The 17,374-nt window shown below is 48.4% G+C and overlaps 3 protein-coding genes across 3 annotated transcripts; all 3 read right to left on the bottom strand.

Annotated features, from left to right (window-relative positions):
- Nucleotides 1-1,127: 1,127 nt before the first annotated feature.
- Nucleotides 1,128-4,451, bottom strand: FOBCDRAFT_215729 (uncharacterized protein). Its single transcript, XM_031174272.3, has one exon. It carries the CDS (start codon nucleotides 4,077-4,079, stop codon nucleotides 1,323-1,325), a length of 2,757 nt encoding a protein of 918 aa, XP_031051057.2. The 5' UTR covers nucleotides 4,080-4,451; the 3' UTR covers nucleotides 1,128-1,322.
- A 222-nt stretch (nucleotides 4,452-4,673) lies between these two features.
- Nucleotides 4,674-6,950, bottom strand: FOBCDRAFT_17432 (chromatin assembly factor 1 subunit A-domain-containing protein). The gene is made up of 3 exons (XM_031174274.3): nucleotides 6,649-6,950; nucleotides 5,305-6,600; nucleotides 4,674-5,252 (listed from the first exon to the last, which is right to left on the bottom strand). Exons 1-3 carry the CDS (start codon nucleotides 6,803-6,805, stop codon nucleotides 4,837-4,839), a joined length of 1,869 nt encoding a protein of 622 aa, XP_031051059.2. The 5' UTR covers nucleotides 6,806-6,950; the 3' UTR covers nucleotides 4,674-4,836.
- Nucleotides 6,951-8,022: 1,072 nt separating this feature from the next.
- On the bottom strand, nucleotides 8,023-9,066 carry FOBCDRAFT_269712 (uncharacterized protein; the record flags this gene model as incomplete). Its single annotated transcript, XM_031174275.2, has 1 exon — nucleotides 8,023-9,066. The coding sequence occupies one exon, from the start codon at nucleotides 9,064-9,066 to the stop codon at nucleotides 8,023-8,025; it is 1,044 nt and encodes a 347-aa protein (XP_031051060.1).
- Nucleotides 9,067-17,374: the final 8,308 nt, after the last annotated feature.

Below are 17,374 nucleotides of genomic sequence, written 5' to 3' on the forward strand. Positions count from 1 at the left end.
ATGCATTGATTTTGTTAGATTGAACCACGATTAATAGTTCTTGAGCCTATATTCATTCTACTTAGTATATATCTCCTTACACGAAACGAGCCATATACGATATCGTCACACAATGTGACCCATATATGTCGGTGTCAATGGAGTTCTATTCTTTGAAACTATCATAAGTCTTTCTAAATATTGTCACTTCCGTGATCCAATAAGTAAACAATGGCCTAAGTTAGCAGTGAGACGGTTCATCCTTGCACCTTTTTTCAGTTGGTTTCGAGTTACACAACCAGTCAACCTCGTCGTCGTTTCCTATCAATTGCCCAACTTTTTGGGAAGCTATTGAATCCAGACCAAAAGCTATCTTGTGACTCTTTTTTAGCGACTTGTTGGCGTTATTTCATGTCTGTGATCTCCCTGGCTCGTTGCATATCATCACTTTCTTCCACACGAGACTGATCAGCTCAAGGGGCTTAAGGGCACTGGAGCGAAAATCAGAACCAGAACAGCGATTCAAGAATATCATTAAGTTCTTTGCGTATAGTAATGATACATATAGTCCTCAGATAACTAACTAATGTTAGCAGTGTTTGGGGTGGCTACTTACAACATCAAGCTCCTAAGCCATTATGCATACCTACCATGGCATATCTTTGGATCCCTTTCTTGGAACACTGCGTTTTCTCTGAACGAGAAACACTTTATGGCTCGGCTTCAAGAGAATGTGGGATTCTTCTTCCAATAGCGTCGTGAAGCCTCTACGTCAGTGAAAGTGACCTTAATAACAGCCGAGATAGCGCGAGGCTATGCGCAGAGTCTTGCATTCCTTGTCATTCCGTAGAATGTGGTTATAGTATTGATATAAAATATCTTGCTGGTGAGCTGTTCACTGAAGGATCACCTGTCTTTGATGAGTTGGCGGAGGTTGCGAGACCATTGGGGCCAACTTTGTTTACAACATCTCGTTCGGGCGTAATATACTAGTGCGTGTAGTTGAGTTAAAGATTATGTTGATAGCGAGGTGAAGTCCGCCTGTTTACAATCCGCCCTTGAAGTATTGCATGAACCGTATTCCTCTCTAGGCAGCATGCACATGTCTCGTCCGGCAAGACGTCACGCCAAAGAAAGCTCAAAAACAGCTTGCAGTAATTCATAATTTCTATGTTATTTCCAACAATTATATGACGGCAATGCTATCCAAAACACGGATCAACGCCTTGAATGATTAATATACAGCTGGCAATCTGCCAATCATGAAGCAACTCCCTAGCAGCAATGTTTACCCCTTTCGATCACGTATTTTTCCTTCTCTTACTCCTCATGACTACCCCACATTATCGTAACATGTAAGAGAGATCCGGCAGATCTCGAAGAATATTTGCGACGATCTCGTCGTCTTTAAAGGACTCAATGGCTGGTTTTGGTCGCGGAGGGACAGGTAGTGATACCGGCCGGGGCTTTTTAGGAGAGGCCATGTCTTTGAATGTGTCAAGTGGCGTAGGAGCTTGTAGCTGTTGGCTTGCAAACATCCCATCTTCCTTTGGCCTAACTGGCTTGTTGGAATCATCGAGTAAACCTAAACCCCATGAGTCCCATGTACTGACCTTGTTTGCTTGCTCGATTGGTGATTTGGCCTTGTTTGATATCAGGTTTGCGGATGCAAGACTTGCCAAGGGCGGCCGAGGTGTTCCCAAATCAATTGTTGTGGATCTTGAATGATTGGGGATCAAGCTCTTCACAGGGGAAGCAGTCAAATCGACAGTAGTCGATCGAGAGTGGCTCGAAGCTATGCCTTGCAGCGCTGAAATGTTCCAGGGGTCCGTGGGCGATTGAGCGTGGTTAGGCGCAGAGCTTTGAGAAGGTAAAGGCAGAGTATCCGTAGACGGTCGGCCGTTGGTCACTATTTCAGATTGCGGTGCACTCTGGACTATGTCATCCAACGGACTTTGAGCTGTAATTGAGGGCTGACTGGTATGGTCTTTGATGTCATTCGAACTGGAATCCACAATCGCATCCATGGAAGTAAACCCGCCGTTTGTTTCAGCTGTGGGTGATGAGACCATGTCGCCCCAATCATCATCGTCATCATCTTCGCCCCAGCCTGCGTTTGTTGGAGGTTGTGCTAGAGGGGATGTCGGTGCTTGCGATACCGATACCGGTCGGTTTGTTGATAGAAACGAAGGAGGATTGAGTGGAGACTGTGGTTCCGAGATTGTAGGTGACGCTGGGAAATGCAAAGGTTGCGTTATAGAGATAGGTCGGTTTGTAGGTTTTAATGGTGTAGGCTTGATAGGAGAAGGAGGCTCCTCGGTGATACGTGGTCTTGGAGGAGATGCCAAAGGAGGTGCCTTTGTCTTTGACACAGGGGATGTTTTCGTGGCCTCAACGGGCGACGTTTCAACTGATGACCTCGGCTCACTTGTGGTCGAAGTGCGAGGCGCAGAAGAGGGTGCAGCAACAGTTGGCGAAGGAATGGGGTTGCTACCCCATCCAAACGCTGCAGCTGTAGGCGACGCGGCGGTTCCTTTGGAAGCTGCTGAAGCCTGTCTCGAATGATTCTTCCTCGCCAAAAGTTCGGAGATTGAGATCTCGGTGGATGGCGCCGATGAATCCCAGTTGAAGATCTTTGCACCAGCTGCACCACCTCTTCGGCCGAGAACAACACGGCCCGTGATCGAGTCTTCCTCCATCCATCGCCTGACAATTCTGATTGCCTGTTCACGAACCTGGGAGTTTCCCCAACCAACGCGAACATAGTTTTCGTCGTCTCCCAAGTTGTGCTTCCGCATCGAACCAGGTCTCGACATAAGATACCATGCTTTGCGCTCCGAGATGGAAGTGAAGCTATCGTCGATAATGACATCAGGAATCGGCTCCGGGGATGGGAAGCTCGTTTCGATTGATGGGAAGATATCATCCAGCTTTGTCATGTCAATTGCGAATGGTTCCGAGGGTGGTTTCGGCGGAGCTGGTGCTGGTTCTTTGGATGTCTCTTCATGGCTCGCCGTGTCAGTTGTTGTTACTGTTGGCTGTTCTTTGGAAACTTCAACTTCAGGTTGTTTAGCCTCGTCTTGCTGTGCCTCCTTCATGGGTGATTCGAAATCCGACCATGAGTCTGAGTCTGTCTGCCCTTGATCTTCATCCTTGGGTGACTCTGCAATTCCATTCTCCATCACATTCTCGTCTTGATCTAGGGTTTCTTCAGACACGATCTCGACTTTCGCGTCTGGCTCGGGTTGAAGTTTCGACTTCTCTTCCACCTCCGCTTCCATCTCCTCTTCTAGTCCAACTTCAAGTTTCTCATTCGACTCTTCCTTCAATTCCTCCTCCGCCTCGACCTTCGCCTGTAATTCCTCTTCAATCCCATCTGGTTCGTCAACCTTCATGTCAATCGTGACATCCTGCACCGAAGCATTGTCCGACACCTTCCGCATGGATGGATCAATAGGCGAAGTACTATGGCTACTCTTTGCCATATCATCGTACATCTCCACCAACTCAGAAACCTTATTGGAAGGTTGTCGCAAAGCAGGCGGTCTTATTCCACGCTGTAAAGCTGGTCTAGGTACTCCACTGGGTGATTCCGGTCGACCTTCATCTTCGATCGGTAAAGGACTTAAGCTCCTATTCGAAAGCGCCGGGTCTGCCTGCTGCCAGATATCTGCTACGTTCTCTTTAAGTGACCGCGCAGGTGATGGTGTCCTCGTTGCAACACGCCCTACAATCGGTCGCAGTCCTTCACCGAGACTAATCGCTGAATCTCCGTTATCCTCCTTTCGTAATCGTGCTGTATCAAACGTTGGCGAGCGTCCCCATGGATCCGGGGTCGGCGATGGTAACCTCGAACCAGCTGGACTACCCCCCATGGGGCGCAAGCCAGGACTTCTGCCCCAGCGCGGGCTACTATCTTTACCCGCCTCGGCCCATCCGCCCCATGCATCATCATCTTCGTTCCATGGCGTATGAGCAGGCGAAACGCGCTGTGAACTGCCCGAGTGGTCTGCAGTGAAGTGCGCATGTGGCGGCGGCGCGGGAAGGTCTATCTTCGGTGGCTCGTCGTTAGTCCAAGGGGAACCCCAGGGATCCTCCATGCTGGGCGAGCGCACATGTCGCGCTGCCGATAACAGGAGAATAAAATGAGAGAATTAATGTGAGCGAGTGATGTTATTGTGATCGATTTATCATTGCGCGCGGTCGAAGGAATGTGGTGAGGTAGCTCAAAAGCTTAGAGTTCCAAGGCACAAGCGGCAAGCTTTCGTAATCGCCTTCAAAATAGAGGCAGTGGGGAAAAGGGTTCAATGATTGAGCGGCACAAACCGAATAGATACAGATACGGTTTGGCTCGCGGCTTAGATATCGGCACGAGGCGTTGAGCTTAACGAGATGTAGAATAAATCGTCAAGTTGTTTTGGTTTGGAGAAATGAGGAACAGTTCCAGAAACACGTCCACTATTATTCGTGGATCCTGAATCTTCAGGGGCGCGCGGTCCCCCAGGTCTCTAATTTGGCCCCGCAAGCTTCCGTCATCACTATCAGGAGCTCAGACAGAAATGAGACTGTTATTGCTTTGAATTTCTAAAACAGTCACTAACTTTAACATAATGCAATAATTGTTGCTAGATTGGTAATCTTTTCACCAACTCGAATAGTATGAGGGTATCTACTCCATGTCTATCGCATGCAATATCAGATACCTCAACATCGTCCTGATGCTTGTTGTAAAATTGTACATCAACCTCCTTTTTCCATTCCAATCAATTCCATGAAGCAATCCCAAGCAGACCTGTCACTCCGACGCTAATATTCAGCCAAAAATTATCATGTCGTTCCGATTCTCCTAGTCAATACTCATGAGGCAATCTCATGTCCACTCTTCAGCGCCCACTCCTTGGAGCGCCCTTTACCGATCTTTTCTGCTACCAACTCTACAGTATTCTTCACCTCAGTGCGAGACACGTCGTCCCGAAATTGATGGTAGAGAAAGTCGATAATTCCAACCTTGGATAAAGCTTTGTTGCTCAAAATAGCTCTCTTCACGTCATCAAGTAGCTCAGACTTGACGAGCTTTGGTGCATCACCATCAGTGTTGCCGTTGCTGCCTGTCAAAGCTGAGAACGCATTCGCAGGCGTAGGAGGAGGGGGCATCTTGCTGTTACCATCAGATGCCGCTGTGGTTTTCATAGGCTTGAGTATCTTGTTCTTGACTTCAGGTTCCCAATATTCCGTTGAGAATGGATCAATACCCCAGGTTTGCTGAAGTCCATCTGGAAATAGGTCAATATATGCTCATTCCACTCAGGTCCAATTGAGACTTACCATGCATGAACTCCATCCTGTGGTCGTAGATAACCTGATTCGCCACGGTGTTTCCATTCTCAAAACAGATCCCGGTGCTGTCTGGCTCAATGGTGTTTGCAAAGATTCGTCGAGATAGACCAGCATCTTCCGAATCATCGAGAAACTCATCCATGTCATCTTCGTCGTCCATCTCCTCTTCATCATCGTCAACATCGAGATCCTCTCCTTCTTCTTCCTCCTGCCACTCAGCTTCCGAATCATAGTCGTAGTCAAGAGGCAGTCGTCTTGCTGTTGGCGTTCGAGCCAGCTGGCTCATGTTGAGCTTTCCAAGTACGAATGGCTTGAAAGTCACGGTTCCATAGTAAGGGGGCCGCACGTCTTGTGAAAACGAAATCACCTTCATGGGCACCTTGGAAAGCTTCTGACGGGTGTCTCGCATGATCTTATCAACATGCTCAGGACCCGCGTTTTCCGCCTTTTCTGTCTCTCTGTAGACTTGCTCCATGATGTGCTTAACTGGATGATGGAGCACGCCTCGTTTTCGAGGCTTGCTAGGCAAAGAAAAGAGTCGAGTTGGGTCGAACCGAGAAGGATCCAACTCTCCAGCTCGTTGACCACCAACGCATTCATCTAGGATCTTAGATTTAACCTCGCGTGTTTCGGTGTCCATCTCAGGCCCAATATGGGCAATTCGTGTGTTGTCCTTGATGAAAAAAGGCTTAAATATCTTCTCGTATTCGTTCTTTGGTGGTTCGCTCGCAGGTTTTGCTGGGCTAGTGTCTCCTGACGTGGCATTTTTAGGTTGAGGAATGTCGACAGTCTTCTTAGGAGTGCTCGGAACCTTGAAGAAGGAGCCGAGTGTTCGTTGCTGCCGAGCCTTCTTTTCCTCTTCCTCTTCCTTTCGCTTCTTCTCGTCGTCCTTGCGTTTCTTTTCCTCTTCCTTTTGACGTCGTTTCTCGTCACGTTCTTTAGCTTTAGCTGCCTTCTCAGCTTCAATCTTAGCTTTCTCAACTGCTCGGATAGCTGCTTTCTGTTCACGTTCTTCTTTGAGTCGAGCATTCTCCTTCTCCTTTTCTGCCTTCTGCCTGGCATTTTCCTTTTCCTTCTCGGCTTTTTCAGCAGGCGTCAATTTCTTTCTCTTTACCAGAGTGGTAGCAGGTTTCGATGTCGAATTGATAGTCGTCTGTGTGATTTGTGTCTTGGCTGGTGTTTGAGGGGACGGAGACCGACGAGGAGGAGTGCTTGTACCAGGATCACTCAGTTCTGATGAAGCTGGCGATGGGGCTCTTTCCCCAGATGAAGTGGAAGACAATGCTACGGACAATTAATACTTATCACAACTGATGCGCTCCCCGGACTTACCAAATTCTCCATTCGGTCGATCAGAAGCCAAAGACGGCAACTTGATGTCTTCTGCGGTGTCTATTCCATCATTATTTCCCATGAATTCATCGTGACTTCTCTTACGGCCAGTAGCCTCAGATTCTTGAATGTTCGGTGAAAGTTCGTAGAGGGGCATGGTGCTTTATTGCGAGCTGATCAGCTCAATTTCGATTCGCTCAAAGCGAAAGGGTTGTCGTGTGGTGCGAAATATGACGGTGATGATCAGGAACGGTCTTGAGAAAGGTGGTTGTTAGGTTATCGTGAGTAGGAAGAAATCATGCGATTAAAGGTCAATTAAAAAGAATTAAAACAAGGGCACAATCATTCCGTTTGATAAAGCTTTGTTTAAAGCCCGAGGTTGTTTGGAAAGATGTGAATAATCTCTTGGGTAGGTGCAAGAGATCCGCAGGTGGCATGAAGCAACCAAGTTGAAAGAGAAGCCTCCTCCCCAAAGGAGACCAAAGTTAATGGAAAGCGCGACCCGACGCGTCGATCTGGCGCCCTAATCTTTAAGTGGGCAATTAAGAAACGCGCTGAGAGGTGACAGGGAAGCCGCGGCTAAGCCTCGGCTAGGTGAATTTCCAGGGTATCTGTGGCTGTGCCCCGCGTGGCAGCCGGAACGCCTCAAGCGCCTGCGGCTAACCTGGTAATTCAACGATCGACATGCCCATTTCGACAAATTGCCATCCACACCCAACATGGGGATCCCCAGTGATATCATTAAGGGGGCCCGATCTCGTAACAGCAACCGAGAATATACGATTGGCGCCGCTAAGGGACCAGAGTGAAACGACCAGACAACCAAGTGGACGGTAACGTCACTGGAGCCCTGACATACATAAGAGTTTACCAGATGTGGACAACACGAGAGGGAGCCGATCTTAATTAGATCCACAGAAAATTCAACTTCACAGGGAGTCAGGGACGGAACTGTCATGGTTGTTTGAAGCCCCTTGTTCTCAGATGAGATCATGGGGTGGTATCATTAAGCATGCTTTTATCTTGAATCCTGGCTATAGTAGAGGGCAGAGGTATCTTCAAACATTATCGGTATGTCAGTCAACGACAGTGGAGTCCCCGCTCCAGATGCACACTTCGTCCATTCAAGAGGTGTAGAGATGATAATAGCGAGAGATTGGAAAAGGAAATTCGTAGGGTGTGGCGTCCCTGAAAATGATAGGTAGTGTAGAAAAGCAAGCGGTAAAACAATGCTGGAACGCCGACCAATGCAAGCCGCCTCCTGATACGAAGTGTGCTGTAACGAATGATGGAAAAGAAGCCTCCTCTTGGCTCATGGTGTCATGATATAGTGGTTTATAGCCAGTTGGAGTTTGTGTCGCGTAAAATATCACCTTAATCAGGGTTGGCGATGAAAAGACGGCCAGAGGTAAGGGTAGATGTTCGCTCGTCCACACTTCCACGTCTCCTCAGCTCATCAGCTGACTTGACACTCTTCTCTCGAGTAAGGGCCGAGTGCATGAGAGAGTTGGAGGCCAATCTAGGGGCATTGCTCAACTCTCCCACATTGTCGGCGCGTTCACCACTGCTGCCACTCGCCATGCTGCGAGCCTTGCCGCTGGCAGCGTCATCGACAATGTCTTCAGGTGTAGCCTCCACCAAGCTGCCGGTGCGTTCAGGTGTGTCACCAGGACTCCACCTTCGGCTATGCTGGCTGCCCATGCCCCCTGATGTGCGGTAGGCAAGGTTTCGGCGGCTGCTGGTTGTGCTGCTTCGTCCGCTGCTCCCCGTTCTACGGTGATGAGGGCGGTTTCCGGCATTTTCGTCTTCGCTGCTCTCAGCCTCAACTTCAGTAGCGCTAAGTCGCATTGGCACACCGCCAACACCAACATGGTTCTCGCCAGGAGCGTAGCCGACAACTGGGTTCTTTCCATGATGTCGAATCTTGGGAATCTTGGCGGCGACCTTATTTGTAGTACTGAGGCCGGTGCTTGTTCTTGCTCCGGCTCCACCGGAAGCACTGCGTGATCCACCAACAACCTCGAGAGTTGCTCGCATCTTTGCAGCGCGTTGTTGTGCTAGCAGTCGTGGGTCTTCATACTGGGAGCGATCACACCATACGGTGCCCTTTTGTTTCCGGAGAAGAGCGACATAGCTGGAGGGTTGGCTGCTGGCTCCGCCTGAGCGGCTAGATGTGGAGCGACGAAGCTCGGATTGTGAGGAAGAACGGTAGGCGGCAGGAGGAGGAATGCTCGAGGCGGTGCTGAAAGTATTCACAGAAGGTGAGCGACGGTTCTGTGAGAGATTGGGGCCCGGTTGGGCAAGGTGAGAAGTTTGAAATTGCATGGGAAAGGCGGTTGAGGAAGTGGTTCGTGTTCGAGAATGTCCATAGCCGACTGTCTGGTCGATAGGCCCTCTCATGGCCTGGGGTTCCAACATGACCAACAGGACCAGGCGACGTCGAGGGGGGACGCCAGGTACTTTATGTGTTTGCTGCTCGCGGGTAGCGGCGTCTGTCCGAGAGTAGGGAGAGAGTTTGACCCCGTCGGGCGCGGCTGGGCGGGTTATAGAGGGAGCCGAAAAAAGTGAGACTGAGCTGAGTAGCGCGCCAGAAAGCGGGGCGTTGGAGCCAAAAGGCGAAGGATGGGAGTGAGAGTGTGACGAAAGCAGTGAGTAATAGAGATGCCCCAAGTATCGTGAGTATTGGAGGTGTAGATATGACTGTACCAATATGGGCAGATTTGGTGTTTTGTTGTTTGTATGTGAGAGAAGAAGTGAGAGCAGAAGTGGATGGTGGGAAGAGGCGCCGACTACCTAAAGAAGGATTTCGATTTCCCGTCAGTGAGCACTGGCAGTGGCAGCCAAGCAGTCCAACGTTGCATGGGCCACGGAGGGGAGCCAAGCGGAGGGTACCTTAGGTTAGGTGAGGTCCGGGTGGGCTTAGTGGGCTCCAGCGCTAGTGGGTGGTCGCCTGCAGGTGGATCACCGCTAGCAGGCGGACACTTTCCATGAGGTGAACATGGGCATGAGGTCAAAGGGCGAAGCACGTTCAGCGCGAAGAAATGTGCTGGAAGCGGCTGTCTGTACGGGAATTGAATGTACCTCTATGATGCCGAACTGGAGATCGTCAATTCTTGGCCGCCGAGACCAGCTGTCTTGGCCTATTGCAAAGGGTCATTGGTCTCCGGGTTGGGGATATTACAGGACGCAGATTGGAGTTCAATTCTGGCCGGAAAGGAATTGATGTTTCGTGATGATTGCTTGTGAGAAAGGGAAGAGAATGTGGAACATGGGGCGTTTTCGTGACTGAGGCTGGTGATGCTGCTTCACTCTTGTTACATCCGTCTCGTCACCGACGCTTCCCATTAATGCTGAATAACTTGATTTCTATCCAATGCCTTGGTCTGCAACAGATTTGTTGGCACGTTATTAAAATGCTGGTCCTTAATCGCCCATCATCAACCTCTTACATCGTCTCCTACACTCCCCAGTTTCAACTCCAACTCGAGCAACTCGTGCTAGAACAAGTCAGCCCTGGCGTCCCCCAAACGTGGGCCAGCTGAAGGCACACCACCGAAGAAGAGCCTGGTGCGCTATCCAATCAGACCCTGCAATCGACCGTGATGTCATGTTCTTGCATGCAAGGCCAAGTGGGTAGACACTAGCTAAGGTTGATGTCGACAAGGCCTGGTCTGGCCGGGCTGCTCTAACTATCCTCGTACTCGTCTCGTAGGGCAGCAGCCGCTTGTTGCTGAGGCGCTTTTGTCTCTCATTCTGAATTGAACTGAACCAGACTAGCATTGCATTAATTAGCAGATAAGCGACGGGAAAGAGAATAATCAACAAATGCGATGACTGGGGTTGTCGTATTCTCCATATCGCAACCAACCGTGATCTGAATTAAAGTGATTCACCTTTGCAAGAGAAATAGTCAACTATTCCATTGTTTCTTGGTTAACTCGCCATCGCCTCTGTAGAGTCTCTCAACTCACACACCCCTGCAACAAATCTGTAGCGGCTGACAATGCGTCAAATAGCATGCCACGCCCGCCAGGGAGGCCATTTGCATGAAGGGACGCTGACGAGACCAACAGTCAGGGTGATGTGAGCATCTCGAGACATCTAAGACGATGTCACTTTCATTGTCACCCTCACAGAACTGAAGTTACTGGACCGACGTGGGAGCACCTACTGCAGCACACATTGAGCCGCGCCAAGAATTGCCCTTCTTTTGCAATCCCTAGATCCAGATGCAGGTGGGGGTTTGGGGTCACTTTTGTGTACTTGCAGCACAGTCATCAAAGACAAAATCCCGCGAAAACCTGACTTTTTAGTAGATCGTCTTTGTTGAAACTCAGCTGCCATAAGCGGTTGGCTCAAACTCTCGTCTCTCTCACAGCAGCTGCAGCCAATTTGGTCTCAATACTTGAAGGCATCCAAAGAAACCGTTCCAGTAGAGGCTCTCCTTACGCTTGTGCCCCGCGTAAAGGGTACCGCAGGAATTCGATAACGACAAAGAAGCTTCAGAACTGGAACACATGGCCCAACACAAAAAAGGGTAGCACGAGAAAAGCCGATGTGACCCTTGAGGAACAGTCATGCCGCCTAGTCAATAGCAGGGACAGCTTGGATTGGTCAAACGCACAAACATCGGCATGGTGATTCATTATCAAGCCCACGTTCATTTGCATTGTTACTCCAGATAAGGGAGGCTAATGGGAAAACATACCATCAAGAAATTACAGGAGCCAGCTTCATTGAGACAAAATCCAGGCACAGCACCATCAGAGTTGATAAAGGTGTAGAGCCTTAGCTATTGGATGGACCCCGAAAGGCATGGGCTTCAACTAAATTCCCATGTGATCCAATCGTCTATTCAAGCGAATGTCATAACCATGTATGCGGAAAGTTCCTAGGCTCGAAAGGGCTTCCCAGAGGGCATTTTGGCCAATCTCAAGACCCATGAGCCTTGAAGTAACTTCCCATCCATAGATCCAGTGCAACCTCGACCTGCGTGCAGGCGGCCGCAGTACAAACATAATGCATTTTACAGCCAACCCATCGCTCGGGACCGAGAATTCAGTTTGGCGTTAACTATATGCGGGAAAATTCGATTTGACAACTGGCGTTCAAGGGTGAGGAATATCACAACGAGTGACTTTTGGGGCTTGTTTGTCAACGGCTGTGAGAAGATGGCGTTCATAACAGTTGATGGCTTCACTGTAATTACCTTCTCCATATTTCACCGACAAATGCAATACCCTTGCATCAGCAGAGAATACCACCTACAGTAGCCTAGGTTTACAAGACCTTACTCAGACCATGCGTGGAGTTCATGTAAGCGCATTGGTGAGCTTCCCTACAGATTGACCCTTGTCGAAGAAAAAGAACCCCTCCGTGGTGTCGGATGAACTGATGTTTTCTGGTAGGAATTTTGGTGTACAACCTCGCTTCCAAGATATGGATCTCATCTCAGTTGTTGACTCTTCTCTTCTATTCGCTTCTCTCAATCAAATCTCGACCAAATCATCTCCCCGCTTTCTCTTTTGCATATAGCGCAGCCCTGTAAAGCTGAGCTTAATCTAAACTCTCTCACCGGGTTTTAGACCTGGTGCAAGGACAAGTCTTATCTTTCAGTTGATTGATTGACCGTCTCTGGCTCTGGCTTTTCAGCCCACTCTGCTGCTGTCCTTCAGTTCAGCTCCGTTTGACTCCGGGGACTGGGGAAACTGCAGGCTTACATAGACCTGCCCCGACCCCATATGCAAGGATGAGCAGCGGGCGGGGCACCCATCGCATCACCGTAATCGTTGTAACGTACTGACTGATCAGTGAGTACCATTGTGGATATCTCTCTGATCTGTCAAAGGCTTCATTTGATAGGAACCGAAGCAAGTGACCTTGACGTCTGATTCATCAGATCATCCCGCATCTGCGTCAATCACCAATAAAACCCAAGTTATCGATGCTGCCACCGGTCGATATATCGGGCAACGGATCGGAAAATCATTCCCATATTTCTGATCCCATTCATCATCCAATTGACCCTGACCAGACTTATACAATGCGCTGTTAATTAATTCATTAGAAAATATCTCCATTTCAAGTCACGTCACGTAAGCGTCAGCCCCATCCTGATCCTTTCCTTTCTAGGCGCCGATTTCTCTCCATTGGAAACGGCTTCACGTTGTCATCGATAAAAAAAAAAATGTCCCGAAGCCACAACTTACAATTGAGTTCTGGTTAGTTGGTATCCATCCGTTCTCGCTTCGCAAGCGCGCGAGGTTCTCCACGTTAGACGTGGGGTGCCATTCGGCCATGACCGTGTGGGCTGGCTGCTGGCTGCATGCACCAAAATGAGTTGAGAGACGAGAACCACCACGAACACAACAGTAGCAGAAAACTTGATATAGTGTCGCCTTGGCCGAATTCTCTTTGGCCCTTTGGGCTTGTGAGGGAAAAGTCTAACAAATCTGATCCACAAAAATGCTCCGTACTACCGACTCGCCAAGAATATGGAGACTCGAATCTGCAGATGCAATGCATGTTCCATCTCTTCGAGCCGTGAGTGAGGGTCCTTGTCAAGGCCAAGGCTGTCAATGTGAAGAGCCTTGTTTCTCGTGCCGCCACTACACTTACAGAGATCCTCACGTCTTTTGATAATCTCATCTGGGAATCTGGTGGCGAATCTCATAGAAAAATCCTCAATCTCGGTCCTTTATCGTCTCTCAGACCTCTACTTGAGCGGATATCTGGTTGCCGAAAGTCTGGAGCGTTCGAAATCTGTCCGCGCCGCTCCAATGAGCCCAGCAAAACTTGAAAACTATCAAGCTAACCTTGCGCCTTGAGCTTAAAGCTTTTAGGGAGCCGCAATGGATGGACGGCTAAGGTTTAGCTGATTGGTCTGATAACTCGACCTTTCTCTCTTACATCACGCGAGATAAAGAGAGTGAACTGCACTACAGCAGTCAAAGCTCTGGTAATGTGCCTGAATATCCGTGATGGCTTCCTTGGTTTCCTGATGCCAAGGCCCACAGAGTCTTCCAGTATCCTGGCACAACCTGGTCTCCGAAGCTTCCGCCAAGACCAATTCCGCGGATGAAACATCAGGAAGCGATAAAAGTCAGGAGACAAAAGAAAATCAGGGCACATTGGCAGCTCGCGATCTCGATCTCGCAGCTATCGTTCCATGATTTTCCGTTTCCAAAACTCACTTTCGGCGGGAGAATTCCTCCATTGCGACTAGGCAATCCCTGTCGCAAATCAATAATCCTTAATTCATGTAAATTGGCTTTCACATTGAAACTTTCATCAACCAGTGGAAGCTTGAGGAAACCGTCACGTTTTCCTGTTTGTAACACGGCGTCATGCAGGAATATCTGCCGGGAGTCTCAGCCCTTTCAGGAATGTGCCGTTCTGGAGGGTGTGTAAGAGAATTACAATCCCCACGAATAGACAAGGTACATTCCAACTTGTCATCGATATAACACTCTGTTTAAGTTGCAGGGCCCTAGAGCTTCGGGCGATGGGATACGCATGCAGTATCGTGAGGATGCGATTTGCAACATAAGCAGGATTAAGGTGGTAGTATCGAAACGCCACACAGAACAACAAGTTTGGCTTTCGATGTTGGTTTTGAGGGTTTAATCCTTTCATGATCATGAGTTGGCAATGCTGACCTATGAACTCGAATGAGCTTAATCGAAGGCACCAGGAACAAGGAACAAGGCACCACAAGGCTGCAGCTTAAACAAGCAACCCAATATCGATAAGCCGTGTGTTGTTCGCTGAGTGGTCATCGAAAGCCCATACAGGCCTCAAGCTTTACAAGTCCAGTCTGCAAGCTGCAGTGACGTACTGTCACACAAGTTTGTCCGGGGATGCAGTTCCGCTTAAGCTGAAAAGACGTCCATGCCATAAGCACCTAGCCACATGTCAAGCCTTGGTACGTGCATGGTAGCTTGAGGTAGATCTTCACGGGAACCAAACTCGGCTGAGAGACAAAACTTTCGATTCGCCAAACAAGTGTTTGTAGGTTGATGCGAGGTCTTACCTCAATCACACCGATTGATAGATAGTGTGGGTGAACGATGCGGGGAACACTGTTTCGTTTCTCGCATTGGCAACCGGAACTGGCATTTTCAATCTCCTTATTCGTCAGAGCTTCCACGGTTGTCGTAATGGCATTGCTCTCATGATGCTACAGTTTGTTTACTTTCTACCCAATCGACTCGGATGTTCGGCAGCAATGCTGCGTTACCAGGTAAAACATGTCGATCAAAACAAATGGTTCTGAGTTTCACCATGATGTAATTTTTTATTTTTTTTTGGGTGATGCATTGGCTGAATCATGCGTTGTTTATATGTCTTGTTTATCAAAACATTCCTCTCTTTGTCATGACAATGGATTCTTGAGCGTTAAGCCGTTGATCCGGCGGCCCAGCCACCTCGAGGAACATGTCTTGGACGATACAGCACACGTGGTAATAATGAAATCATCAATGTCACTAAATGAAAGATCTGGATCGGACGGACCTTACTTAGTGGGTTTCTAGATGGGAGACTAGGAAAGTTCAAGCTCCTAGAGTCGATCAAGCGTTGAGCCGGTGCTTGGCGAAGAAGTCCATATAAGTCAAGTCTCTGTTGAGGGAGTAATAAACCCCTCAAATCTCGATACAATGAGGTAAATTTTGATGAAATATCTTACCTTTTTCAGATGGAATGAAGCATCCGGTGATAACCTAGTAGCCACGAGTGGGTATTTCCCAGCGCACCTAGGTGATGAGGCTCAAGACGACAATTGCAACTCGCCGGCGTGAGCTCCTCAGTTGCTTCGTCCTGATGGGGGACCATAATGTAACCACATATTAACTTTTCTCTCTAATTCGGTCTTGAGAAATTTCGATTTGTTCTTGAAATTTGTGTGTGTCAAGTCTTGCCGATTCGTTGTTGCACACGGGGTGGTTCCTGAGCACTATGAGTCAACAGTAACACAATGTGCTCAAAACTTCAGGAACATCATTTTTTCACCAAAGTTTAGGTCTGATCATTTCCTCTTTTAATGACCTTTCGATTAACACGTCAGCAAAAGCTATGTTTCGGCTGCGTTATCCCTGATAGATCAAAGGTCGGCAGAGTCGGATACTACACCGCCGGGCGTTTACTGAAGTGTTTTTCTAAACCTTTACAGAGCATAACAATAAGGTTCCTTTTGTAAGCAAGTTGTGTTACGCGTAGAATAGAATCGAGGGAAAGACAGAGCATATGTCACAACTTTAATTTTGGAATACACTTGACATCTTCGGTAACAGTTTGGCAAGTATACGTAGATCCTCGCATCGTTGTGTTAATCAAGAAGTCAGTTCTATCGCACTGCAATTGCTAAGTATACATCGGAATACAATCAGATAGCTTTATGTAATATGGTAGTCTGCATCACCATTTGATGTGACAAGAAACCACATTAAGTTCAACGTTGAGATAAGTTTGGGTGCACACGTTGAACGTCAAACCCAGATATCAACGCTTGCGCCGCATAATTCTAAAATCGGATTCAAATCTTATGTGAGATCACCTTTCTTTCTCTTGTATTCTTAATGATCGTCGTTTATTCAACAACTCGATATCCAACCGCTGGGGGCGGCAATAATTCATTCGTTGGATTGAGTTGCAAGCCAGCTGTGGCCTCGGAACTCAAGTTTAGATTAGCAGAATAAGGGTTAATACGCCACAGTCAAATTCCTTAAGACTTGAAATTCCAAGCATCCTTTCCTTGGGCTATTATCATCATCATCTTTCACCTCAAAATCAGAACTCAATTATTTTGTGTAGGGTAATTCGGCACCTAATAACCCATGCTGATGCGGAAGACATTCCCCGTCTTGGCTAGCGGATTCGTTTCGTTTCTCTTTAGTGAGGACCTCGTGCATTGACGTCAAAAGCAATTCATTCGTTCATCTGAACTCAAAGCTCCTGACCCTAGTGGTCGAATTCATTCATGATCACCAGGGAGGGGCACGTTGACGGATTTGACGCGATCCAACAAATTTTCCACGAGCTTAATTAAGCCCAAGCTTTTTTGCCCCTAACTTCTTTAGCGACCTTCATCCAAATTTTAGATGCTGCAAGTTTATAGTCCTCTTATTGTTCGGCTGTGAGCAGCTGTCATGAAGTTCGCCAAGGAGCTCGAGCGAGAAGCTGTGCCTGGTAAATACCCAAGAATTGTCTTGTAGATTGGATAAAAAACTAACTTTAAACGTGTAGAATGGCGCATCAAGTACCTCAACTACAAACAAGGGAAGAAGCACATCAAAGCTGTCGGTAGAGCTCTTGCTCGTGCAAATGGAACACCTCGAGGTCTTGGGCAGCTTCGCACAGGCACATTTGCTTCGCCTGCAACACTGCGACAACCGTTTATAAGAGAGAACACGGCTTTGAATTCTACGACAATTCCATCGGTAGCAGCCGTTGCGCCCCCGAGGTCGATCCCCACGCCGCGAAGCAGAACCGCCGAAAACGAGTCCCTCACAGATTCGGGCGACAACCGACACTATGGAAGCTTTGTCAACACACCACCTGAGCCGTCGCCTTTGGCTGGCGAGACCAAACATGCCGAATTTCAATTACCTGCGCCCGCGCTGAAAGTTCATGATCATGAGAGCGACCTCCCCGCTTCGCCTGCTACTGTTGGGCCCACCGAGGTGATGCGACGAAATATTCAGCGAATTGATCCTCGACGAACATCATC

This window comes from Fusarium oxysporum, chromosome II (genome assembly GCF_013085055.1).
Source record: "Fusarium oxysporum Fo47 chromosome II, complete sequence".
Taxonomy (NCBI): domain Eukaryota; kingdom Fungi; phylum Ascomycota; class Sordariomycetes; order Hypocreales; family Nectriaceae; genus Fusarium; species Fusarium oxysporum.